This window comes from Paramisgurnus dabryanus, chromosome 18 (genome assembly GCF_030506205.2).
Source record: "Paramisgurnus dabryanus chromosome 18, PD_genome_1.1, whole genome shotgun sequence".
Lineage (NCBI taxonomy): Eukaryota > Metazoa > Chordata > Actinopteri > Cypriniformes > Cobitidae > Paramisgurnus > Paramisgurnus dabryanus.
Window position 1 is genome coordinate 25,704,167 of NC_133354.1, and position 27,900 is coordinate 25,732,066.

At 36.5% G+C, this 27,900-nt stretch overlaps 1 protein-coding gene and 2 long non-coding RNA genes across 17 annotated transcripts in view; 1 reads left to right on the top strand and 2 right to left on the bottom strand.

Annotated features, from left to right (window-relative positions):
• Positions 1-15,606, top strand: part of LOC135776642 (uncharacterized) — a 124,496-nt gene extending 108,890 nt beyond the window's left edge. The window contains exons 1-11 of one of the 15 annotated variants that reach the window (XR_010544143.2): positions 9,615-9,743; positions 9,856-9,932; positions 11,446-11,477; positions 11,568-11,606; positions 11,709-11,792; positions 11,897-11,983; positions 12,810-13,038; positions 13,220-13,283; positions 13,413-13,515; positions 13,597-13,718; positions 15,029-15,605. This is a non-coding gene — a long non-coding RNA (uncharacterized lncRNA). Of the gene's footprint in view, positions 1-6,261; positions 6,400-9,357; positions 9,744-9,855; positions 9,933-10,946; positions 11,478-11,567; positions 11,607-11,708; positions 11,793-11,896; positions 11,984-12,809; positions 13,039-13,219; positions 13,284-13,412; positions 13,516-13,596; positions 13,719-13,895; positions 15,000-15,028 lie in introns of those variants that run through there. The other 14 variants (XR_010544140.2, XR_012335420.1, XR_010544138.2 and 11 more) reach the window with 14 other exon arrangements.
• Positions 6,232-9,475, bottom strand: LOC141281038 (uncharacterized). The gene is made up of 3 exons (XR_012335421.1): positions 9,336-9,475; positions 7,812-8,959; positions 6,232-6,368 (listed from the first exon to the last, which is right to left on the bottom strand). It is a non-coding gene; the product is annotated as an uncharacterized lncRNA (long non-coding RNA).
• Positions 15,607-17,949: 2,343 nt separating the features above from the next.
• LOC135776789 (neuronal acetylcholine receptor subunit alpha-10) lies at positions 17,950-27,678 on the bottom strand. The gene is made up of 4 exons (XM_065287706.2): positions 25,576-27,678; positions 23,168-23,406; positions 19,041-19,650; positions 17,950-18,216 (listed from the first exon to the last, which is right to left on the bottom strand). The coding sequence occupies exons 1-4, from the start codon at positions 25,634-25,636 to the stop codon at positions 18,044-18,046; spliced, it is 1,083 nt and encodes a 360-aa protein (XP_065143778.1). The 5' UTR covers positions 25,637-27,678; the 3' UTR covers positions 17,950-18,043.
• Positions 27,679-27,900: the final 222 nt, after the last annotated feature.

A 27,900-nucleotide genomic window follows, 5' to 3' on the forward strand; every position in this document is an offset into this window, starting at 1 on the left:
CCTATGTGTTGTTTCATTGTTTTGCAGTTGTTATAAAATATTACATCAGGTTTCTATTAATAAAGTTTAGAGATCGGTAATACACATTCCGGGTCACAAAAAAAAACAAAGTATGTAAGAACATTTAAAGGTCACGTTCTTCCTGATCCCATTTTTCAAACTTTAGCTAGTGTGTAATGTTGCTGTAATAGCATTAATAATACCTGTAAAATTATAAAGCTCAACGTTCACTGCCAGGCGATATATACAACACAATTCACAGAATTCTAGGTACACAATTCTAGGAAAGATTTAAGATTTTTTTAACCTAGATTTGTGTCAAATGGGGAGGAACCCAATCCACTCAGTGGTAATTTAACCTATGGGTTATTTTCAACCTAAAATGCTGAGTTGTTTCCACCAATTGTTGGGTCAAATAGAAACATTTTGCTAAATCAGTCTGCTGACAGCTGCACTTCTGTTGAACAAAAAATTCATACCGTCCATGCATTCATTTGTCTCAATATACACACCAGTAATGTCTTTTTGTAAGGCATGTTTATAAAACATGCTTAAACATCTTCATTTAACCAAAGCCTAGTCCTATAGGTTTAGTTAAGCCTTGTCTGTGAAACCAGGCCTAAATGTTTGTGATATTTTATACAACAAATAACAGAGCATCAAGGCCAAGACAGAGGGCAGAGGTGAGAGCTGTATTGCCACATATCTATTACACTTATTCACACAGCTTCTTTCCTTCAGACAAACTCATTACAGCTGAGATGTTTCACTTTCATCTTCAGGTTTCATCATCCCAAAATCTCACAAAATTCCCTCAGAAATTCAGTAAAAGCTTATATATATTTAAAGACAAATAAAACAATGTGCAATGCAAGCTAAGCCATTTACTCTTTTTCATATCTTATTCATGCCCTAGATATGTATACAATTTTATATGTAATTATTTATGTAATAATTTAATTTACAAGATTTTATTTTTTTATTATATTTATATGAATTGTGTTCACCAGAATATATTTTCCACATATTTTAAGGCTCAATTCATATTTACTCCTTAACTATTTACTGTTTTGAATATGTAAAGGTTTAAAGGTAATAAAAAGGTAGATTTACTATGACTTTGGCTCCATCTGGTGTTGAAGAAGAACAACTTCAAGTACCTATTGCACTTACTAAGTGATAAAATAAGACACTTTAATTGTATTATTTTTCATTAAATAAATGTATACTAGCTTTCAACAAACAGCATGCTGAAATAAGTTAGCATTTTTCACACATGGGTGGCCAGTATTCTGACTCAGTGGTATTTAAAATGACATAATTTAACCTCATAAAATAATTAGCCAACTAATTATCTGCACCAGTTCACAAATAAACCACACACACTAAGAAAGTTGCTAAATAGTACTAAAATTGGTTCACTGGCTCGTAATCATAGAGGAACCACTTTAAGTGCTATATAACACCATACTGTAAGTGGTGCTACTGTATAGTCATGCAACATAGGTGCTAGCACTTAAAGGGTTCCCCATGAATACAAGCCAGTTAACCATCTTTAGTGCTATTTGTGAGTGTAAACATATCCTCTGGCATTTAGAGGAGATAAGGTTAAAGTTAAATATAAGAAGATGGGGATTTTAGGCTTTGTGGTCAGCTGTGGTTGCTGGCCATAAAGTGATCATTTATGCTTGATTCTGGGTCTTGGCATTGCGTGTGGCATATTTCACAGATGCCATCAGTTTAACTGGTTGTAGAGAAGAAAGTGACCTTCCTCCGAACTCCTCTGGCATGACACACATGAGCACTCTTCATTACTTTAATCAAAAGCTTCTCTTGAGTCAGCAAGAACTGTTGAGCTTCATTCATGGACAAATCTGCAACGCCAGAGATCAGAGAGCAGCTGATGAAGAAACCAATTTAATCTATTTTTAAGGCATATATTTGGAAACTTGCAACCCTCTCATGGGCCAAAGAAGCTTTATATCTGATGTACATTATAAATTCAATTCTTATAAGATCCCTCCTGAGGTCTCCATTAAACCCAAGAGCTAATTAACCTGCTGTGAAAGCACACAGACCAGAAGGTTAAAAGGTTGGATGCGGAAAAGAATGAATATTTTATGTTGTGATTTGATGTTTTATGGTAAATAAAAAACAACTTAATTATGCAAGTCAATTCATCTTACTTTTAAGATAAGTTGATATAACTTAGAAAAGTAAGTTAAAATTGTTTAACTTAATTTGTTAAGCTAAAGTAACATAATAATAACGATGTGGCGAATTCCCGGACCGGGCTTATCCAACTAAAATGCATGTTTGACCTGCTTTAATTTCAAAACACCTTGCACTGGCATATTTTAACATATATCAGTGCTATTGTTTTGTCTTAAAATGCACACCAGTATAGTTTTTTGTAAGTTTTCTTTGTAAAATCTACTTAAATGTCCTAAAATAACTAAGGCCATGTCCTGGATTAATCTAAACCCTTTCCAGGAAACCGCCCCCAAATGTTAATATAATATAATTTTTTACAGTCTTGCATCAAATCAAAAATTTTTGACTCTATAGTGCCTTAACAAACAGCATCTGAAGTCCACTAAAGCTCAACGACTTCAGTTAGTTAGTTAGAACTTTATTATCCCCTTGGGGAAATTTTGTTGCTTGTGTTTCACATGCACCCACATAGCACAACAATACACATAATACAACATAAGGAAAAAAACATAAAAATACACACAATCATCCCTGAGACCCGCTCAGTTGGCACCTACACCGTGATTTTTATTCAATAATTTAACTGCCTGGGGCAGGAAGGAGTTTTTCCCCCTGTTTTTAAAAATTCCTGGCATCCTAAATCTACGCCCTGAAGTTAATGTTTCAAATTAATAAACAGAGGATGCCTACTATTCTCTGTGATTTTTATCGCTTTACTAAGGCATCTGTTTTGATAAATTTGTTCCAGCCCTTTCAAGGGGATACCAATTATTTTACTCGCTGTACTTAAAATTTTCCTAATCGAACTCTTTTGTTTAATTGTGGCATTTCCAAACCAACAGGTAATACAAAATGTAAAAACACTTTCAATAAAAGAATTATAAAAAACCCACCTCAGTTTATGATCAAGAACAACCCCTAGATATTTATACTCATTAACACTCTGAATTGACTCCCCCTTGATATTGGTTACACTCACTGAAGACTCCTTCCTAAAATCGACACACATCTCCTTTGTTTTTAAAATGTTTAACTTAAGATTTGACATATCACACCAAGAAACAAATTCATCTAAAACAGGTCCATGACTGTCCTCATCCCCTTTTAATAGACTAACTAGTGCAGTATCATCTGCAAATTTAATAAGATATCTTCCTGAGTGGGTACTTATACAGCTATTTGTGTACAATATAAACAATAGGGGTGAGAGGACACAGCCTTGTGGGGATCCGACATTAGTAATTTGTTTCTCTGATAATGATCCACCCACACTCACTCGCTGTACTCTATTAATTAAAAAGTCCCGTAACCACATAATCAGTCCCCCGTCCAGGTTAAACTCATTGGTTAGTCTTTCGACCAACACATTTGGCAATATAGTGTTGAAGGCCGAAGAAAAATCAGCAAATAAAATTTTCACATGATTTTTAGAATTTTCAAGATGCGAATATACAATATGCAACAGTGTTAAAATTGCATCGTCCACTCCCTTATTGGGCTGATAGGCGAACTGCAAGGGGTCCAATATATGTTGGGTTTTTGACACTACATACCCTTTAACCAATCTTTCAAAGCTTTTGAACACCAAAGAGGTCAGTGCGATTGGTCGAAAATCACTAAGCTCTGATGGCTTATTAATTTTTGGAAGGGGTATAATAGTAGAAGTTTTCCAAATAGTTGGTACTATACATTGATTTAAAGATCTTTGGAATAGTGAAGTAAAAACTGTTGATAATTGCCCAGCACAGTTTTTTAACACTCGTCCACAGATGCTGTCAGGCCCGGGACTCTTGTGTATATTACAACTCAGAAATATTTTCTTTACATCCGCCTCATTGATGGTAAGGTTACTAGGTGACGTTGAGAACGTTTCCTTAACCCTGCTGGTATGCTCACGATCTTCTTCAAAACGTGAGAAAAACTTGTTTAATTTGTTCGCCAGCTCAAGATCCCCACTTTTGCCATCTTCAATTAACATATTTGTATTATATTTTCCTTGACTTTTATGTTGTACACTAATCATCGTCCTAACACCTTGCCATGCCTGTTTTATATTTCCTTGTGCCATTTTTCCTTAAATTTTTTGTTTATATAGGGCCTTATCTACCTTAATTTGTCTATTAATTTCCCTTTGAATGTCTCTTTTAGCTAAAACATCATTATTATAGTATGCTGCCTTCTTCTTGTTTAACAGTTGTTTAAGTTTATTTGATACCCATGGTTTGTTATTTGGATATAATTTATACGTTTTTGTGGGTACAACTGACTCCACACAAAAATGTATATAATCAGATACCACATCTGTGTGGGTGTCCAAATCAGGGGATTCAAATATGTCCCACAGAGTACACTCAAAACAACCTTGAAGACTCATAATACTCTCTTCGTTCCACATCTTTACAGTCTTAATCTGAGGCTTTTCCCTTTCAAGAAGTCTTTGATACCTAGGTCGAAGATTAACAACGCTATGATCAGATCTTCCTAAGGGAGGTAGCGTAGAGGCAGATCTTTAACGTTGCCATAACACTTGTCCAATATTTTATTTTTCCTGGTACAGCAGGTCACATACTGATAGTAGTTTCTCAAACAGTTTTTCAAGGAACAGTTATTAAAATCTCCTAAAATAAATTTGGGAGCATCGGGAGACAGAGTATCAAATCTTTGAGAAAGTTGGTATAACACTTCAGAGACTTTAACTGAGTTTGCCATTGGATGTATATAAACCACAGTAAAAAACAGCTGTGGGAACTCCCGAGGAAGATAAAAGGGTCTAAGTGATATACTCAGTAGTTCGATATCAGGAGTACAGAGAGATTCTCTTACCACCACTTGTCTGCACCAGTTGTCCTTAATGAGAAAGCAAACTCCACCACCTCGTGACTTTGCTGTGATTTCCGAGTCGCGGTCCGTACGATACACCGTAAAACCAGTTGATTCAAACTCGCTTGACGGGATGCTCTCATTGAGCCATGTTTCTGTGATTGCTAACACACAAGCATTTCTATATTCATGCAAGTAGCGTATATTTGCTGTTAATTCATTCATTTTACCCTTCAGGGACAAACAGGGGACGTCCCCCGGACGTCGCGAACGTCCTCTTAGGTCCGCATAAGGTCCTCAATTGGTCCGCATTGTAACGTTCGCTGGCGGACCTTCCGGGGACGTCCGCATATGGTCCGCTAAATAACGTTCGCTGGCGGACCTTCCGGGGACGTCCGCATAAGGTCCGCTAAATAACGTTCGCTGGCGGACCTTCCGGGAACGTCCGCATATGGTCCGCTAAATAACGTTCGTTGGCGGACATTCCGGGGACGTCCGCACAAAGTCCGCTAAAAACCGTTTTCTGGCGGACCTTCTGGTGACGTCCGCATATGGTCCGCTAGACAACGTTCGCTGGCGGACCTTCCGGGGACGTGAAACCACTCGAAGCTTTAATATAAACCCATACACATTTAACCATAAGAGTTACCCTTTTATGCAACATCAAAGTAAAAATGCTGTTTTTGCTATGGCTTTACTAATGAAAATCGTAATTTATAGTATCTAATATTAAGAATTTCTTAATTTATAAACTACTTAGTATGCTTTACTGACTATATTACATAGATTCCATTAAAGCTGCTTACAATTGTTCTATAATTTTATTGCATTTAAAGTAAATGAAAGATCTGGCACCTTTGTCGTGATTTTCTCCACTATTCCTAACACATAACTATGGTCAATAAATCGAAATCACAATGCACATATTCATGTAATAGTTAAAGAATCCACCATTGTGAAGATACATATCACTCAATTAAATATAAATGAAGTGCAAAGACTTGTTTATTTTTATTAATATGACACATACATTAATATGAGTGTTGTGTGGTTCTTCAAGCGTTGTCTTTCTCATATATGAAGCACTGCATGATAAATAATTGTAAAAATCTATATAAATACATTATATCAAGGAAAAACAAATTTAAATCTACAACTACAGTTCAAATGTAAAACTTTTTGCATAGTTATTATTGCGAAGGATTCAAAATGCAAGCAAAGCAATGCAAACAGAAATGTAGAATGACAGTCGCTCAATCTGTTGCAAGCAATGACTTTCAAACAGCAAGTGCTAAAGAAGCCAAACACGCAGAATTACAAGTCCAACGCTGAAACTGCTGGAAAAGAACAGTGAAAAAGATACAGGTAAGACATTTACACATTTTTAGGTTTAGTATCAAATTGCAATGGTAACACTTTACAATAAGCTTGTATTTGTTAGCATTTGCTACCATGAACTAACAATAAACAATACTTCTACAATATTTATTAATCTTAGTTCATGTTAATTTCAGCATTTGCTAATCCATATTTAAAATCAAAAGTTATATATGTTAAATGTGTATTATATTTTGTTGTGGCATCTAGCGGTGAAATTGCAATCAACCTCAATTTCGAAACGCAATGAGATTCTATGGTAGCTGCCACAGGACAAAAATGTCATCGTCTGAAGCCCATGTTATAGTGCGTGCGTAAGGTCTACACTGTAGGTTATCCCTAGCCTGAGCGTAGCTCTGCGTAGCCTGATTTTTAACAGCGCTTCAGTTCTACGCGGACTTCAAGCGCTGTTACTGGTCCATTAGAACCCCTCTCATCAGGTAAAAAACTGCATCATAGCCATTTCCAATTGCGACGGTGAGAACAAAGATAGGCAAAGTTGAGGAGTGATTTTACTCAAACTGCAACGATTCGCTGTTTATTTACTTCCATCAGTGGCGTTCGTTACTCCTCATCCGAGGGCCGCTAATTCAAAATAAGTGTACAGAGTATCATGTGCCTTTTTCAAAATATGTGTCCTGCGTGTTGAGAGATCCTGTGTGCATCACATGTTTTGTCATAATAAGTGCCTGCTGCACACGCGTCAAAACCGTTTATGATAAAAAAGAGACGCTCACGTTCACAAAATACATGCAAGACACTCCCAAAACAGTAAACTCTGATTACACATGAGATTATGTGAGTATCTGGCAATCGTGAGTGTCTCTTTTATCATAAACCCTTTAGACACATCTGCAGCAGGCACTTATTTTGACATGACACGTGATGCACATAGGATCTCTCAAAGCGCAGAACACATATTTTGAAAAAAAGAAACCACACACATGACGGGCTACATACATGTTGTGACGAACTTCGAATCGAGTGCCCTCAAAAAAAGAAGTCACCGGCCGCCACTGCTGTTGGTCTTCTCAAAACATACACAACAATCTGCTGTTTCTTCATTTGTGAGTTAAACTGGCCAAGCTGCTTCTGTGGTTACACGCGTGGAAACTGCCTACCAGCGGTCTGCATGCTATAATGAGCCCTTGAGACAACGTATGGACGAAACACGCTCTGTAGAACAGTTTGTCCGTTTTGGGCTACTGTAGAAACATGATGACTTTCATGTATGGTGGACCGCGGTGTTTAGACATAAAAACAGCTTACTCAAATGTATTCATCTGTGAAAGATAAAAATCTCCATATCTCATTAAATGTGAATAAATGTTAAGATCAAGAATTTTTTTTAACTTTTTTATAAGGTTTTAGGTTGTGATGTGTAAGATAAATTTGCTTACCTAAATCCTTCAAGCCTCGAAATAGGAAACTTTTGGCGCTTTTCCACTGCATAGTATAACCCAGTTCAGCACAGCTCACTTTTGGGGGAGGAGTAATGGGATGGGGTTTCGGATGTGAAGTCATGTGCAAAGTTACAAAAATGCAGAGCACACCACCATGCCTATGTCTGCATGGCATTTTTGTAACTTTGCGCATGGCTCCGCATCCAAAACGCACCAAAAATATAGGCGTCATGGCTTAAATGTTCTGTCCGCGGAGAGCTGATACTGATGACACGGGTGTTTGTACAGAACCTGTCATGTGAGAGAGGTAGTGGAAAATGTAGTTGTGGCTGTCAATTTTGATTTTGTGGCTACATTCCATTAATATGCTATGTTGCTCCATGTTGTGTGTGTGTTTGTATCACATTTACAATGATGTTACGGCAGTAGTGGGGACGCAACTGTAACAATAAGCCTATAATCAGAGGTGCACATAACTTTTTTTGTCCTGGTTCTAAAAGGAGCACCTGGAGAGCTTGCTCTCTTCCATTGGTAAAAAATGAAGCCGCCAGTGTCGCCGCTGACATCTTGGGTCTTGAGTCTGCGCAGTAGCAATTTCGGGACCAGTCCTGCACAGTAGTGAGCAGGATGTAAAGCTGCGAAATCAAGGCCCCGCCCTCACTCTCCCAGAATGTGCATACACAGCTGTCAATCATGACGTGACAACACCGTTTTATAGCATTAACTAACTAACTAAAAACAAACTAATTTCAAAAACAAACACTTGAATTTACATCAGCATGATAAAACCTACAGTAAATGACAAAAAACAGCTTGGTCTCAAGTCCCATTAAATAACATGGGGGAGGCGGGGTTTATGACCTATACTGGGACCAGTCACTGGGGAGTGATCGAGATGTTATGAAATCCCTTATGTTGCAGTAAATTAGCTAACTATGTAACAAAATTTCAGCAACGTTGGTACGCTGGAATTGTTTCTAATCGCGCATACACACCCTTATGTGCACCCCTGCCTATAATCTCACCCACTCTGAAGCGATACTAAACTGTACTGGAAAAGCAATGAAAGCGGTATGAGCTGCATTGTGCCGAGCCAAGTTGTACCCTACATTGGAAAAGCGCCATATTATGACATCAGACCCTGCCTGGAACACAGAAAAGCATGAGACAGTAAAGATGTTTGGTTGTGTTCGAATGCTTTCTCTGAACAAATTCCCCATGAACTATGCATGTAAACGAAATTAACCAAGCTACCTATTCTGTCTTTCCCCTTCTTATACATCCTGTAAAACCATAGCCAGAAAACCCACCATCTCAGCTTGTTATTAACAATATACTTATTTGTTCAAACAAATATAACTATATAACCTGCTATACAAGTCAAATATACAAATATAACTTATTAATAATCTTATTAACAAATATTACCAAATTAAACTATTTTAGCCAGGGAAACTTAAATGGCACTACACTGAAATGTCATATACTGGTATGGTTATAAAAGTATAAATTTTGACTCACAGCTCAATATGGTGGCCTGCAGGTCTTCATTCTTGATGGGATTCAGAAACTGAACTACTGTGTCTTCACAGACAAATAATCCAAAATCAGCCTAAGAGTGTGGAGTAAACAGCATCAAGCCTCTCTTTAATAGGGAACTCATCTACAAAAACAAACACTTGTTATACTTTTATGAATTATCAAGTTGTACAACACACAGCAATAAGGATTTAGACAAACAATCACAGATTTTATTAATTTTATTGTTGTGTCTAATATATATAGAAACAACTTGTGTTGTAAAAGAAAGGATGACAGCATATCTCTTTATCACGTGCCAGTATAGGCCCTGACTGCACGTGAGAACATTTGAATTATCTGGCACGAGGTCTCACACGTCATACTTCAACTGACACAACGGTCTCGATGGTAGGAATAAGCAAAAGCTCCTTTAAATTTCGTCATTTTTTTTATACACATCCCGTTTATTTTGTAGTTAATTGTTAGATAAGTTAGTAATTTCGTAAATTTTTCATTACAGGGTAAGATTTCGTTACCATATACAGTAAATATTGGTTCAAGAGGGCAGTTTGATAACTCAGTCGAGGTTTGTAAATGGTAAATAACTTATTCGAGGTTTGTAGCCATATTTAAGTAACTCGCTTACTTTGTTTCAGTGTTTGAGTAAATGTATAATGTTATTAAGTAATAATTAATATAAGTTACTGCGCGAGCTCATTACGGCCGTTTCTCAATCCGAAGGCTACTGGAGGTGGCATTTGTAGGCTGTATACGTCATCAAGACTGTCAGATTTAAGAATATTAACAATTCTAAAGTTGACTATTATTCTTAGTTAATCGTAAATTGTTGTAATATGCGTATGACTTGCGAATGTAATGCTCATTTAACTTAAATAAACCAGGCTTGATGACGTATGCAGCCTGCATATGCGACCTCCGCAGGATGCAGCCTTCCGTTTCAGAAACGGCCTACAAGTGTGAGCGTGCGCGAGATTCTGTCTGAATTGATTCTTTAGTAATGGCAAAGCAAAAATTTACTGTCGTGGTGATTAAACGCATTTTAAAGTTTAAATTAAAACGCCTAACTTACCTTTCCAGGGGTTTCTGTTCCTGCAGTCTTTCAGGGGTGCTGGCGCGTATGACCATAGATATGTATAAAGGCTAGATGGCTTACCGCTGAGTCCCTAATGGCATCACCTGGCGGCCATCTTAGGACAGGACGCTCGCTCACTCGTAGCATTGAGTTTAATGGTGAAGGTACTTTTAAATGACCATAACTTGCTCAATTTTCTACCGATTTTCAAACGGTTTGGTTTTTTACAAACGTTATTAACGTGGCTATAATACTGGATGCTTTGACATGTTTCATGATTTTTTTATATATTTTTAGTATAGGTATGCAGTGTCATAGTTACATCTTTGACGTTTATAATAAACCAAACCGTTTGAAAATCGGTAGAAAATTAAGCAAGTTATGGTCATTTAAAAGTACCTGCATCATTAAAACTCAATGCTAGGAGTGAGCGAGCGCCCTGTCCTAAGATGGCCGCCAAAATGCAGACGTTCCACTCAATTGGCTAGCAGGGCGGGCGAGCCATCTAGCCTTTATACATATCTATGCGTATGACGATGCGGACATGAACAGCATACTACAGTATACCGCCACCTACTGTACTGTAGTACAATAACGTGTAGGATTGAATACTGTGCCAAACGCAGTAAAAAAAAAAATAGCCATTTAATTCATTGTAAAAACAATGGACATGCCAGTTCAAGTAACTTGTGGGCTAAATCACCAAAATAAGTTTGTAGATGTGGTTCAATTATTTTTAATGTGCAGCATAATGAATCAGCCTGAATGCATGTAGCCTATGAACATATTGTTTAGACTTTATTTTTAAACCTTTATCTGGTGTATGGTTAAACCTTATGATGGTAGCAATTGAATACAAATCTTAAACTGAATCAAATCTCTTATAATAATACATAAAATCTCTGGGACGGTTGGGGGTACATCAGGGTAACATTTAAGCAGCTTAATTTTTTTAATTCTTTTATATATTTTGATGTGTATATATATATATTTACTTTCTTTATTTTGTTTTCTCAGCTTTTAAACATCTAAACATGTCCTCCAAAAAGGTAAGTTCAGCACCAGATCAGCTTATCTTATACTGTAATATTGATACTGGTTTGAGAAAAACTAAGATTAAACATCCTACATGTTTCCAGGAAAAAGGAAAAAACATTGGAAAACAATTTTAGCCTAAGGTTTGAGAATAAAGCCAATGGTCCTCTATTAAGGCTAACTGTGTATATTGCCTTTGAGGACTGCAAGCTGAACTTACAGATTTATATGGACTTTACTTACAGGTTTCCTGTGCTGTTTTGCTCCATTTTACTGAACAAAATAAGGCTGAGGTAGCACCATCCTTGTGGTTAGAGTGAAAGAATGTGGTAAGATTTTATCCATGTTTTATAAAATACAAATAAACATGAACAACATGGTCAGCTACATATAAAAAATAAAAATAATCAAACATGCTTGTTTTTATCTGAAGGGTATTGAGACCAAAATAAACAATGTGCCATTCTGGACAAACAGCTGTGGACAATATGCAGTCAGAGTAGCCCATTTTCTCACACAGGTAAAGTATGCAAAGTAATACCAAACTTCTTTTTAACCTCAACAAATACTGTCAAGCCAAATATACAATGTTTGTATGAGGTACTGTGCAAAAGTCTTAGGCCAGCATGCTACCATTAAATTTGTGGTTTTTGCAATTGTGTGGTGATCATATATCATTATATCTCAGTTTCTTTATTAGGATACAACCAGAAAATACAGGAAATGTGTATGTAGTATTAAAAACAGTATAAAAGTTTAAGCTGAAGTGTCAAGTTTTTAGGGTAAACTCCCCTTTCACTTGAGCAATAGCAGGCAACTGCAGGATCTCTTAAACCTAAATAAAATCAAATCCTAATTCTAATCAATGACTTCAGTCTCCTCAAAAAAGCTCAAGATGTGTTTTGTGCCAAGAGAAGTCACATTAAATATGACTGATGTCTGAAGAAGACATTTAGTTCTAAAAAAAATTATTTTTAATTTTGAGTACATATTTCCTGTATTTTCTGTTTGTATCTTAATAAAAAAGTGAAAAATAAATATGGATGGACATTAAAACTTTGCTAAAACAACAAAGCTGGTGATGGTGGCCTAAGACACTTGTACAGTAATGTATATTGACCAAGAGTTGGAATGATCAAGAAAAATACATGTTGTCTATCCATATTTTTTTTAAATGCACATTTATTCACAGTTCAGTAGGACAGTAAATTATCTAAGGGTAAAATCATTATTGAAGGTGATTTAATTGTCACTACATTCATTGTTACATGATTTAAAACAGTGGGAATCATTGTGTTAGTTTCTTAATAATATCAAATACTACTTTTTTGTCTTGTTGTTTCTAGACCTGAAGATAAGATTTCCAGTTTAAAAGTGAAGAAAATGAATCATTATTAACAGCAAATAGGAGTATTTCTCAGCTGAAAAGCCAGGTGAAACTATAAGGTCACTATGATTCACTTTCATATTATCATTCTTTTCAGATTTTTTTCCCTGTGTTTTTTTTTGTTAGATGAGGAGCAACCAGTAAGAAAAAGCAAAAAGATGTTTTGATGTTGCCTGAGGCACCTTATTGTGAGTACATTGTAATGTTATTAGTCATTTAAATTGTTATACTTCTGTGGAATTAAGAAACAATATATTTAATCTCAGTCTACAGTATTTGTAGTATAATGATGATTACTTGATTTAAATTTATTAATTGTTATATGCCTTGAGTGACTTACAAATGATTAATTGTTTTTATTGTTTACAGTTCCATTTCATGCACAATCACAAATGCAGCACATCAATCAATTTCTTCCAACCAGCGAATCAAGGTACACTATTTTGTTATTTTTTTATCTTAAATTATTGACATTGGTTTTCTTCCAGACAGACTTGTTGTTCATTTATTTTACTGGTATAGTTAGTAATGTTATTAATGTTTCAAAACACCTTCTTGAAAGAAATCTTGGAGTGGAGAATCATTCTGAAAGTAGACCAAATCCAGGACAACATCACAACAGTGGTCGGAAAAATGCAGCAAGCCAAGCTGACTTTCAAAAGATGGTATGTGCCATAACACACGCAACATTACTAGTCACTGCTGACTTTTTACCCATGTTTACTACGGATTGTTTTTGTTTGTAGATTCGTTATCTGTTTCTTCAGAGGGGAGGCAGTTTGGGAGATGGGAATTAGGAGGATGCTACAGTTACACAGGGCAAATTTCAGCAGCTCAGTTTCAAACTTGCAACTAACATTGAGTTAAAGTGAGTCTGTGTGAATATACTCTACATATTATACTTCAATATGCCTTTAACACAAAAAACTACAATAATATCAAAGATCAATATAATAAGACAACTTATATTATTTTATGTCATAGTAAAATATTGTGTGTGTGTGTGACCTATGCTCTCTCTGAGATGTGTATGTTCACTTTGTAGCTGGTCAGGGTGGAAGACCAGCTGACGTACCAGTTTTGCCAGGTTAAAGGACCAGCTTAAACCAGCTAAGACAGCCAACCAACTTAGCCAAGGTGGTATATGCTGGTGGGTCAGCTGGTCTTCCCGCCTGACCAGCTAAGACCAGCTACAAAGTGGCCAAAACCTCTGTAAAACAATCCTGCTACACCAGCCTGACCAGCTGAAACCATACTGGGAGTATTCATATTCATATCGATTTGCATTTACACATAAAATAGGTAACATACAGTACTGTGCAAAGTCTAGGCCACCATCACCAGCTTTGTTGTTTTAGCTAAATTTAAATGTCCATCCATATTTATTTTTTACTCTTTTTATTAAGATACAAACAGAAAATACAGGAAATATGTACACAAAATTAAAAACATCAGTCAGTATTTAGTGTGACTTCTCTTGGCACGAAACACATCTTGAGCTTTTTTGAGGAGACTGAAGTCATTCGATTAGAATTAGAAAGGATTAAATTTTATTTATGTGTAAGAGATCCTGCAGTTGCCTGCTATTGCTCAAGTTGAAGGTGAGTTTACCCTAAATACTTTAAACTTCAGCTTAAACTTTTATACTGTTTTTTAATACTACATACACATTTCCTGTATTTTCTGGTTGTATTCTAATAAAGAGACTGAGAAATAAACATATGATCACTACACAATTGCAAAAACAACAAATCTAATGGTAGCATGCAGACTTGCACAGAACTGTATGTCCACATTTAGCCACCTTAACTTTGAGTGAACTGTAACAGCAACTATAATGCCATAAACATTCAATACTAAGGTAAAAGAGAGTTGTGCATGCTTTCTAGTTTTAGCACAGAATTCTGTCTCCCTTTTAAATGTTTGCTACAGATTTTTTGCAAGACATTTTTGTCCAACCTAAAAACAACTTGTACTGACATATATTAAAATACATCAGTGCCCTTTGTTTTTTTTTTACATCAGATTGCACACAAGTAATGTTTTAGTAAGGCATGTTTGTTAAAACTGGTTATATTTCATAATTAAACTGAGGCATAGTCCTGGTTTAAGCTCCTTGTCTGGGAAACCACCCCAATAAATACTTAACTTTTGAATGTGTTCCTTTCGTTGTTTTAGGTTAGAAGACCACGGAAATATTTGACATCGGAGTCCAGCAGACAGCCAGAGACACGCACACACACGCAGCTGAAGCGCTTTTGACTGACGCGTACGGGAGATCCGGCACGCGCACGGGAGCTCGCGCACGCTCACACAAACACGGAGCACAGGATAATTACAACTGTTTAATTAAAATAAAAGAACTTTGTGGTATACAATGTTTACCGTGTCTGATTTCATTGGTTAGCAAGGAAATAAAACGACGTGCTGAGGACTTTAGGCGAACGTCCCCTAAAAGTCCCGAAAGTCCGCTGACCGTCCCGCGAACGTCCTCGCAAAAGTCCGGAGGACGTCCTCGCGGAAGTCCGCTCGACGTAACGGGAACCATACACGATGACGTTCGGGGGACGTTCGCCTAAAGTGCTTAGCATGTTATTTAGCTTACAAAAAAGGTCCCCATGACGTCCCCTAAAAGTCAATAAAGTCCCCAAAGCGTCATTTTGAACGTCCGGAAGACGTTTTTGCGGACGTTCGCAGGACGTCAAAAGAACCCTACACGATAACGTCCGGGGGACGTTCGCAGATGCCGTTTAGGGGACGTCCTGGGGACCTTTTTTTGTTTGCTGGGTGGGCATTCATTAATATAGTTGTTGGCAAGGGTAGTTTGTTTCCCAATCGTTTAAGTCTCTGGCGAATCCCACCCCTCCTTCCTCTTCTTCGTTTCCTTTTTAGTTCAATCTTGTCCAGTGAAGGTTGCAGATAGCTTGGTACGCGTTGATAAGATGTTGTCTTATGTATTTACGGAACTGAAGTAACAATTCCCGGCTGTACCGTACAACTCCGCCGGCGGCGTTCTCAACACTTACTGCATTGATTAAATTAATACTTAAAATCCAGATGACAAGTCCAACAATCCATCCATGAAACTTCATTGTTGCGGGTTTTATACCACGTAAGCGAACGAATAAAAACAGCGAAATCCACACGCAAACTCAACAAACAAACAACTCACACGGCACACGTGAAACACACAGCACATTTCAAATGAGCTGAATCACGTTAATTTCATAAATCCTATCAGAAACAAATAATTTAAGGTCAAGGTCATTTAGACTTTTTGGTGGGAATTATTAGATAAAACTGAGTATCTATTATCAATTTATTGAAGACTTAGTGCTTTACACAATTGTATTTGCATTGTTGTAAAGCAGCCTTACAATAAATACATATTATTAAAGACAGTGGATACATAAGGAAAATATAAAATATAAAGTATACATGGTATTATTGCAACTTTTCATATACATTAGTGATACAAGCTGTGAAAAAAATTATTGTTTTGTAATTACACAATATGTTATATTCACTGTGCTGTTAGTATGTGTACACTGTCAGACAAAGTGGTCAAAAATGGTCACTTGGAGTGGTACCATTTTTTTAAAACAGTTCAGCTTTTCACCTAAATTGTGACTATTAGTACCTCACAGGTACACACTGGTACCAAATGTATACATATCTGTACCTAAATGCTACATATAGGACCGCCCCAGTGACACCTTTTTGACCAATCATTTTTCTCACAGCGTATCAAATTCTTAATAAGATTTGATTCCATTTAGATGGATTTACACTAAATACGACTTTTATACATTTACACATTCATAAAATTGTACATAAACTCATTTCATAGATATCATAGCTTATTACATAGCATATTACATACCTAAACATTTATTACAACAGTTTAAAACATGATTACGACTCACATGCAGCAAAAGTCAAAGGATGATGGAAAATCTATAATTTGGCTCAATTTGTCAATCTTGGACCTTTGTTCAGCACCATTTCTGTATATATTTCAAAACAAAGATCAGAAGATCCCCTGGGGTCAATGTGTTAGCATGACAGAAGCTTGATGCTGTCATGAAAACAAGCAACAGCCGGCATTTTTCCATCTCATGAGTGCCTCTAACGTAAATTATTCGATATTGATGGCTTACGTTCCTTCTCCCCCACAGAAAACCACCACAGGTTTATCAATGCCATCAAAAGAATTATTAAGTTTTTGTTTGTTTGTTGATCACAAAGTACAAAGTAAATGAGAAAAACTAGGATTCAGCGTGTATTCAATACGCCCCCATTACTGTTTACAGTGTGTGGAATGGTGCGCTGTGATTGGTTGAGTGGATTTATTGCATTCTGCATAGAATGAGGACTAGCGTTTATTGCGTTTTGGGAAAAATGGAGAAAAGATAACAGAATAACACAGCGGATATTGGATTTTGCATAAAATTAAGAATTGACTTTTTAATACTGACCTGTTACAATACTGAATTTGGTGGTAACTCATTTTCATTTTTTTAATGGTGTTTATCGCATTTTGGAACCAAACTCTTTTATATATTTTTTAATACATTTTAAAATATACAAAAAATTGCCAAAAAATATATTTGCTGAATTATATATTTTGCAATATGCTTACAAAAATATATTTTTCATTAATATATTTTTGGCCATTTTGTATATTTTGAAATATATTATAATAATAAATCAATTTTAAAGCTTTAAAAAATATATTTCAAATATATTTGGCAAAGAATACATTTTTGCCATATGGGATGTAAAATTAAAAATGTAATTGCTTGAAATACATTATGTTGATATATGAAGGTTAAAACATAACATATTTTTCAAAATATTTGAATATAAAATTCAAAAATATATTCAATTGAGCATTACTTTCTACAAAATGTATTTAGCATATATTTTAAATATTATTTTTCCCGTATTGGGTTAATAAAGGTCTTTTGCGGGTAATCAATGCGATTTTGTAAGAATAATATCCATATTTCAAACTTGATAAACTATAATAACTAGCTTTCGGTAACCACGGCATCTTGGACTCACTGTGTAACGATAGAACACGCTGGAAGCAGATGCAGGAAAATAACACAGGTTTATTTATATAATGTAGACAAACACAAGGATGTAAGCAAACACAATGTCCAGATGATGGTAATGGTGCACGAAGGACTACGGTGGTAAAGCGGGTGATGGTGGTTGTGGTGGTCGTTGGTGGTGTAGGTCTGAAGTGGAAAATAATCCTGAATAGAGACCGGAACATCCAACACGAAGACGACACGAAACAATCCACACGCGCTGTACAAACAATCCAAAGACACGGAGGCCAAACAAAGAGTGAGGATCTGACGAGGAACAGAGAGCAGAGTGAGTTTATATGGAGAGTCTGTAATGATGAGCAGCTGGAGTGAGACAATCAACACAGGTGAAGGGAATCGGGATAACGAGCACATGACATCACAGGTGAGTAAACACCATACACGAGACACAGAGAGAGCAGTGTATTTACCCACCGTGACACACTGCACAACTTACCCATGGCAACCCATTTACTAAAATAGCTCCAAATGTGGTTATCTGAAAGATAATGGACATATGTATCTTGGATGGCTTGAGGGTGAGTAAATCATGGGGTAATTTTAATATTTGGCTGTAGTATCCCTTTAACTATCAGACCTTAGGAACAAAGTTTCTGTAATTTATCCCAATGGTAAACATGGGAGTCAGAACCATTTTTCTTACACGTTATAAGACCAATGATATAGAGTCCATAAAAATAAAAAATCAATTTCGTGTTTTCATTACTTTCATTTTACTTTCTTTTAAGCTTTTAAGCGAGTCCTTAATTAAACGGCACCAGAAGAAAATAGCATTTTATCTATTCCAGTAAATGATTTGGACCCACATACATTTTTTTTTGCTTCCGACACCCATGATGGTAAACATTCATGCATTTACATTTATACATTTGGCAGATGCTTTATCCATTGTACAGGCATTACTAGGTATACATTTTATCATTATGTGTGTTTCCTGGGTTCAAAAGGTAATGTAAATGTTTCTTATAGCACTTGCTTGTAGTGTAGATGTTAAAACCCCAAACTATCAATGAAAATAAAATTCTTAATAAACATAAAATAAACCTAATAGTATAACTAGAACATCTCACCAATAAGCGGCACGTTCTCTGAAGGAGGCATGCTTTCAGCGACAAGCAGCTGGAAAACTGTAAGGGCCAGTAACACTGTGACCCCTAGAGATACTTTCTCTCCAGAATCAGCGGGCAGGTAGAAGCCAAGCGGTGCCAGGAAGGAGATCATCATGCAGGGTATGAGAAGATTGAAGATATAAAAGGAAGCTCTTCTTTTCAGGTGAAGTGTGAAAGTGATATCTGGATGTGGGTCTGAGCAGCAACCATACAGAATGATGTTCTTCTTGGAAGGCATTCCCAGAAACTCCCACTCTACGTTCTCCACAAAGTCTGCTAAATCGGCACTGTCCAGGGCGTTATGAAGGTCCATCTGGTTGCCGTTGTGCGTCCAGGATCCGAAGGTGAGGCGGCACTGCTGCACATTGAAAGAGAAGAACGATACGTCCACTTTGCATGAACTCCTGGTTATCGCCGGCTGGTCCCACATGATCTGGCCATCATGGCGGATCACTACGTTGGTCTCCAAAGAGCTGGAGAACTGGTCATCTGCGCTGGTAGACAGGAAAAGAAATGGAGGCAGGCCACAAAGTTTTACACAAAACTGTAAAAAATTTGTTCTCCCCCTTTTTATTTCAGTGCGCGTTTACGAGCAGACTATGGCGCATGTGCATTAGTAATATTAGTAATATATTTGACATACTTTTTTTTTTCATTTTTATTTAAACCAGTATGCAATTGTTGTAAAAAATACTTTAACAGCCTGTATAAATGCACTGAAACGACCAAGAAGGAAAACAAATAAAGTTGTTTGTTTTGTTTTGTTTTTTTCACACACAAGTGTTCTCGTTGCTTCATAATATTCTGATTCAAACACTGATGGCACATGGATATTTTTGCTGATGTCTTTCATTCTTTTCTGGGCTTGAATAGTGTCGGTAGAATAGCAGTCTACGGGACAGTCACAAGCCTCCCGGTTTCCATCAAAAATATCTAAAAATATGTTCTGAAGATGATCAATAGACTTGCGGGTTTGGAACGACACAGGGGTAAGTGATTTATGATAACATTTTGATTTTGGAGTAAACTAAGCCTTAAAGCTTCACCAAGTTGTTATTGTCTAATAGCGAGCTACAGTATAGTGGTAAAAATCTACAAATTGTGCCTTTAATATAGAAACTTAACACGTAAATGTAATAGCACTTATTAGTAAATGATGAATTAGTTAAAGTGATTTTCTTCAAATTTTTACATTTGCAGTTTTCGGCAGAGTTAACAGAAGTGTTTTTTATAAAGGTGGTGTGTGTACATTTTAGCAGAGATTGCAAATTGCAACCAACAGCTCACTCCTGAATTTCAAAATTCATATGGTAGCTGCCGCAGAACAAACATGTCATAGTCTGAAACAACGTAAGGACGAAACTCGCTCTGTAGGGCAGTTTGTCCGTTTAGGGCTACTGTAGAAACTGATGGCAACTTTCATGTAAGGGGACCCGCAGTGTATGTACATCAAAACGTCTCATTGTAAGGTAATTAAAACAATACTGTTCATTATGTAGGGTCTTTATACACCACTGATAATATAGTTATGTAGATTACATTGCATTTCTGTCAAGAGATCCTTCTAATAGTTACACAATAGCACTAAACATTACAGCGTGATTGTCTTTATAATCTTATTTCTGGCTTTCATAACCTTGCTTTTCATGAAACTGCATGAATCATCCTCTTTATTTACCACATGCTCATATTTCTTCTTATTATGTTTTGTTGTCGTATACAGTACAGCCCAAAACTATTACGATCTGAATGTGAACTTGTTTTCAAAAGTAATTTCAAGTCTTGGCATGTTTTGCCAAGCTTTCTGAACATGCAAATAAATCAGTAGAGAGCTGAAGCCATCTGTTAAGATCAGTGAAGTCATTTAAGGACGCAGTTAGGGATCCAAAACTTAAATGTGATCCTGCCGCTCAGTTTTATGCTGACAAAATTTTTCATGCTTCGACAGGATGCAAAAGTACCACAAAGTATAAAGTTGGTGTAAATGGTTTGTGTAACTTTATAAAAAACTAAATAAAAAATGTAATTGTTATTTTGTTAAAATTCTGATTCTATGTTTAAATTGATGGTAAAATGACAATAAACACCTACTTGGCAAATATTACTAATGCATTATTAATGCACTGAGGTGTTCCTATAGGTTAAATGGTATAGAGCATTATGTTATAAGTACAAAATGTATTGGTTAAATACACATAGTGAATAAAAAACCTTACAGTTAGGTAAATAAACTTGCATTAGTATCAGGTGTGCATTTATAAACTATATTTTACAACACTGCTCAGAGATCTGGGTCAAAAATATCGATTTTACAAGCTTGTGTAAGCAGTTATTGCCCTTGTAATCTACAGTGGTGTGAAAAAGTGTTGGCCCCCTTCCTAATTTTTTATGTTTTTGCATGTTTGTCACACTTTAATGTTTCAGATCATCAAACAACTTAGTAAACACAACATGCAGTTTTTAAATGAAGGTATTTAAGGGAAACAAAATCCAAACACACACAGCCATGTGTGAAAAAGTGCTTGGCTTCCACAAATTGCAAAAACATGGAACAGTGGTGAAACTTCCCAGAAGTGGCCGCCCGAGCAAAATTACTCCAAGAGCGCAGCGACAACTCATCCAGGAGGTCACAAAAGACCCCACAACAACATCAATTGAACCGCAGGCCTCACTTGCCTCAGTTAAGGTCAGTGTTCATGACTCCACCATAAGAAAGAGACAAGCAAAAATGGCCAAGACGAAAACCACTGTTGAGCAAAAATAACATAAAGGCTCGTCTCAGTTTTGCCAGAAAACATCTTGATGATTCCAAAAACTTTTGTGGACTGTCAAGGCAAACGTTTTTGGAAGGTGTGTGTCCCATTACGTCTGGGGTAAAAGTAACACAGTATTTCAGAAAAAGAACATCATACCAATCATACCATATGGGGATGGTAGTGTGATGGTCTGGGGTTGTTTTGCTGCTTCAGGACCTGGAAGACTTGCTGTGATTAATGGAAACATGAATTCTGCTGTCTACCAAAAAATCCTGAAGGAGAATGTCCGGCCATCTGTTCTTGACCTCAAGCTCAAGCGAACTTGGGTTCTGCAGCAGGACAATGATCCAAAACACACCAGCAAGTCCGCCACTGAATGGCTGAAGAAAAACAAAATGAAGACCTTGGAGTGGCCTAGTCAAACTCCTAACCTCATTCCTATTAAGATGCTGTGACATGACCTTAAAAAGGCGGTTTATGCTCAAACCCCCCCCCCCCCCCCCCCGATGTGGCTGAATTACAACAATTCGGCAAAGATGAGTGGCCGAAATTCCTCCACAGCGCAGTAATAGACTCATGGCAAGTTATCACAAATGCTTGATTGCAGTTGTTATTAGGTTTAGGGGGCAAATGTGGGCCATAATGGTTTGGATTTCGTTTTACCTTCATAATTAAAACCTTTATTTAAAAACTGAATGTTGTGTTTACTTGTGTTATCTTTGATTAATATTTACATTTATTCGATGATCTGAAACATTAAAGTGTGACAAACATGAAAAAAATCAGGAAGGGAGCAAACACTTTTTCACAGCACTGTAGTTTTTTTAAGTTCATGTAAAAGAATGTTTAGTCAGTGAAACAACACAGGAACTGACATACTAATAGTGGATGAAACTCAATACCAATCCAACCTACTTGTTATATACAACCTGATCTCACGAATTTCCGTGGCATAGTCACGGAATTTTGTGCTATTTTTTCCGTGGCATTCTCACGGATCTCCGCATTTTTCCGTGGCCCTGCTACGGACTGCCTTTTTCGTGGCATTCTCACGGATTGGTTACTCAACTGTTTTGTCCTATTTTCTTACCATTTTTGCTTCGGTTTAGGGTTAGATTTACATGAAATTACATCCCTACCCAAACCCAACTCTAACCCCAACGCCAGGCGACAATTGTTTAAAGTTTAAAAAATATAAAAGAATAAATCAGAAAAAATAGTATAAACCAATAGTTAAAGTGACATACTAACGCAAACACCAAATTTAATATTGCTTCTGATCTCATCATTATTACATTTTGAGACCATTTTTTTTTTGGGGGGGGGTTGAACAATCCCTTTGAATAAAGCAAAATAATGAGTATAGAAGACATAGAAGTCAGATAGAGAGGAAGAGAAATAAAGTGATTGACTGTGAACCATTACCATATCAATGATCTGTGACAGAGTGATCTGCAGCGTGACATTAATGATGTTGTCTGTGTCCTCCACAGGCCTCAGTGCTTTGGAGTAATTCACAAATAAATCATTCAGAAGCTTGTATGCATATCGTCCTTGGGCACACAAACATACTGCCAGAAAGAAGAAGAGAGTGAGAACTTTAGGGTGATTTGGTTTATTTTTCAATTAAGATCTGGTCGTAACTTGTGTTAGCACTGAGCACAGAGAGCATAGGCTACAGCAGTAAACTATTATTTTAGATTAATTCTCTTGGCTTTATCTGGAAGAAAATGAAATCTCCCCAAAGTAATTTCCTAAATCCCCTCACTGCTGCTAACATTTGTGACCCTGTCTGTAATATTCAGACTAAAATCTCATAATCTAATAATACAATTAGGAGCATCAAATTTTGATTGTTTTTAATCTTTGACATGGTCTCACTCGTTCAATATTAAAGATATTATGGTTATATTGAATAATTTTATGTAGAAAACAGCAAATCACAAAACATTGCTTTAGCTTGCTTTTGCAGGAAGGGTCACATGTGGAGTTGTCTATAACAAGGATAACATAGGATAACATTTGTTGTTGTGGTTGAACAAAGCTAGTCAGTTATAAAACTAACCTATAAACTCTGAAGGTGGCACAGGATGCATGCGTTATATGTCTTTACCAATATTAGGGCTGTGCAATTTTGATTCAAACAATTACATAAACAAGATAATTGAGGTAAAACATTTATTGCATGATAAAAATATAAATTGCACACTACTGGGTCTGTTTGTAAGGCACTTCGAAGGCACCACTGCTTTGACACATGTAGCATATTGCAACACTTATTTAATAAAAAGGTTATTCAAAGTCACAGAGTAATTGTGTTAAATAACAGTGACTGTTACCTAACCGTGATTATGATTTAGCCTATAATCGAGCAGCCCTTACCAATATGTCCAAGTTACAGGAAAAGTATAACAAACTATAGTCATATTTGGCCTCTAGTCGAGTTGCGGTTAAACACACCATTTTCAGCAGATTAACAAGCGGACATGAAGGTTCTTCAATTAGTCTTTATTGTTCCCTGAAGATGAGCGTGGTCAGCGCTTTCCTCGCTACATCAATTCACTCAAAGAGCCACACAAAAAGGAGCCTGTGGTGTGGGATTTGTAAGATCCAGCTGGCATAGTTGCTGTCCTGCACCTCAGAAAGCATCAAATTTTGGGGATCTGATGTGACAGGACTGCAAAGATGCTTTACTGACTTTGTGGGTGAACAATATTTGGTTGGTAACTGAAAATAAAACCTGGAGTCAATTTAATAAAACATGCTTGAAGATAAGTCTCATCAAAGGCTCTGAAGTGGGGGTCTTCAATAAAGTAAATGTTCATAAAGTGCTGCACTAGTGGAACCTATTAAAAAAACCTATATCAACCTTTTGAAAGATGTATTTAACTACTGTCATTTTAATTTCAAAAGCCTAAAAAGTAAAAGTTTAAGCCACAGGTGAAAACATTTTTTATTTGGTCAAAGTTTGTCCATGAACTTACAACATGAACTCCTAATTTAACCCCACATCAAGACTAAAGTCAGTCAAAAGAGTTCCCTTTTCTGAATAATTAATAGTAATTGAAACAGCACCTCCTGAGTAAATTAAATAGAAATTCTGGTTAATACCGAGACCACTGGTCTGTGTCAACATGCCCATGAGGGAGACACTAATTATTTATCAGTGGGTCTTCAGTATAGGTCAGATATTTCTCAGTGTAGTCATAGCTTCAGTGTTAGGAGGGTTACAGATGTTAAATCTTAAAATCGTATTTTAATGGCATGTAGCCTAATAATAATCATGTACATTTTGAATTGGCAGAAATAAAAATAAAACTCATCTAAGGGGACCATTGAATTAAAAAGAGCAGGTATGTTTTTAAGATTTTCAGCTAAATAAATTTAATTAATTAATTTTATAACACTTATTATAAAATTTAATGTTTTTACTTATGTATGCGTAAATTTTTTAAAATACATTTTAAAAAGTTAAAAAAAAGTTTTAATTGTTTAATATATGAATTCATCCTGTTACAAAAATCGACACTTTTACACAAAATGTACACAAAAATGTACAAAAAATAATAATAATTGTAAATGAATAAAAATTCAGCAAGAGTAATGCATATACAAGAGTATATGCACTAATAAAATGCCTCTCGTTATTATTTCCTACATTTAAATGAACATTGTAAATATATGTTCTGAATGAACTCATGAAGAAATGTATTGAAAAATGAGATGAGCTTAAGTCTTACCTGGAATAAAACCAATGGTAACGAGCAAATGCAGAGAAGCCAAGACACCTCGTGGATTCATTTTGTGTCGTCAGGTATTAATAAAAACTATGCGGTCTCGCGAAAGCAGATGCAGCAGTTGTTAGACATAACCATTTACACAAGAGGCGTGTTCGACTTCATGCCGCTCTGTGCAGACTGATTGGAGGATTACATCGTATGATCGCGAGAGCCATTTGATCGCTCAGCATTTAAAACTACTCTCGCGGTACAGTGATGTCACGTTGATGAACCGTTGCGCAGCGCGGCATAAATGTCGCAGACTCGCACACACACCAACTACTGTTGTCTACAGAGAAGTGTTTACGCAGGGCTCTCAAGTCTCACGCATTGACCGTGAGAATCACGCATTTCAGTCAGTTCACACGCTCACACGCCACACCTTGTATTTCTCACGCTGAAAAAATAAGAAAACTTTTCCCACTCTATACAATTAATGAACGAGGCACAGGAGAGAAGTTCTCTGCCGAGTTCATATCTGTCGAGCCGCGGACACGGTCACACTAGACATCCTGATATAATTGTCACCTACCAGCCAATCAGAAATCAGAATTTGTTGTTTCTGGGTAAATTTCGTGATCCTGCTGCAAGCACATTCGTTACTAGGCAACATAGATTCTCACGTCACACAGACGAAGTGGCAGTTGGAAGAGAAGAATCCGATGAAAGCGGTAGGTAACGCATTCTTTTTTATAGCAATTTGATTTTACGATTCTTGGATGACATCACAAAAATGTGATCAAAGATAATAAAAACTGTTGTTGGGAAATATAGCCGAGGTAAATTATTAATGATTAAAAAAATCGAACTGCTTTGCAATCAGAATTAGCTTTAACTTTAGGAAAGTACTAAACACTAGAGGCTACCTGAAACAATCCCAGGTGAAAAATATTATAGGAAATACTATAGTGTTTTTGAACCATACTAATACTGCCGTCCAAAGCGAAAGCGCAGTAACTACACACTTGGTCGAAATTGAGTTAAGGCTTGAAATGAGCTATATGACATCTGTTCTGTCTTGTGACAAAGTCTCCTGGTTCAATTTTGTCCCGTTTCAGAGAAATGAGGGTGTCAAAATTGCAGTAACTACAAAATCCATGCTAATACCAAGGCAAACCGCAGTAAGTGATGTTACTGCGTTCTGGCTTTGTTTTTCCAGCTTTGATACCGCAGATACTGCGGTTTCCCCCGATCGTAACACACAGAAACAACAAACCATGGCACAATCCCGCGGCCAAATGATGGTTGAACTCGCGTTAAAACGCAAAAAAACAAATACTGGTAAGGAAGATAGCTAAATAATACCTCATGCTAAGGCAAATTACAGCTTTATAAGTAGTTAACATTGACTAGCCAGCTGCTAGCAAGTTTTGACCTACCTGTGCTCGTCCATTGAAGGCAATATCCTCTGACAATAATGATATAATCCGATTCAAGCGCATTGGTGTTTGTTGATTCGAACATCTCTCCACTTTTTAGGCAGCTAATCAAATTGTATTGACAGGGGTTACTCCTTCAAAAGTTTGATAAGAGTCTGGTAAAGTTTTATTGTTAGGCAAAGATAGCGGAGCCCAGTCAAACTGACGAGCGCAGCCGGGCCAGCAGAAAGCACACTATGTGAAAAAGTACACTTCCATAATAAGTGCTCTTTCTCCACGAACTAATTTTGTAGGCTACTTACTATTAAAACATTTAGTTTAGTACTTCTTAAGCTAATCTTAAAAATATCTAAGTTTACATAACTGTGCTACTTTGAGATGAAAATTAACTAAAATGCTCAGGGCAAGTTCTGCAATGTTGCTGTTCAGTTGGCTCATTTGGGGCAATTTTTTATATATTTGTATTTTTGAAATAAAACAATGTATTTAATTTCTATGACTTTGTCTTTAATTAGATTTCCCAACTGTTATAATTTCTATTTGTGCTAATCAATTATAAACAATATATTAAATTTAACTGCTACCAAAAACCTGAGAGAATTGGTTGGGGCCGAGGGGTCGCTGCTGCAAATATTTAAGTGGCTCCTCCCCTAACAGATGAAATCTCACTCCAAACTTTTGATAAAACTTGAGAGCCCTGTTTACGTACCGGTTGCAGTGGTGCTGATGATGGAGTCTCAGAGTGGGGAATTAATTCAATAATTTCGTATATAGTCTTGCATATTTTCGGTGCAGTACTGAGAATAGTACGAAGAAAAACGTTTCTGAGGTAAAATGTGTGGTAAATTATTACTGCAGACTTTGCGTCAGACGTCAAATGCAAGGACCAAACCTAACAACAGAGGAT

Coding starts and splice junctions, on each gene's coding strand:
- LOC135776789 (XM_065287706.2), bottom strand. CDS start 25,636: ATGAATCCACGAGGTGTCTTGGCTTCTCTGCATTTGCTCGTTACCATT. Junction 23,407..25,575: donor TACCATTGGTTTTATTCCAG/GTAAGACTTAAG, acceptor TCTTTCTGGCAG/TATGTTTGTGTGCCCAAGGA. Junction 18,217..19,040: donor AGAGAACGTGCCGCTTATTG/GTGAGATGTTCT, acceptor GTTCCTCGTCAG/ATCCTCACTCTTTGTTTGGC.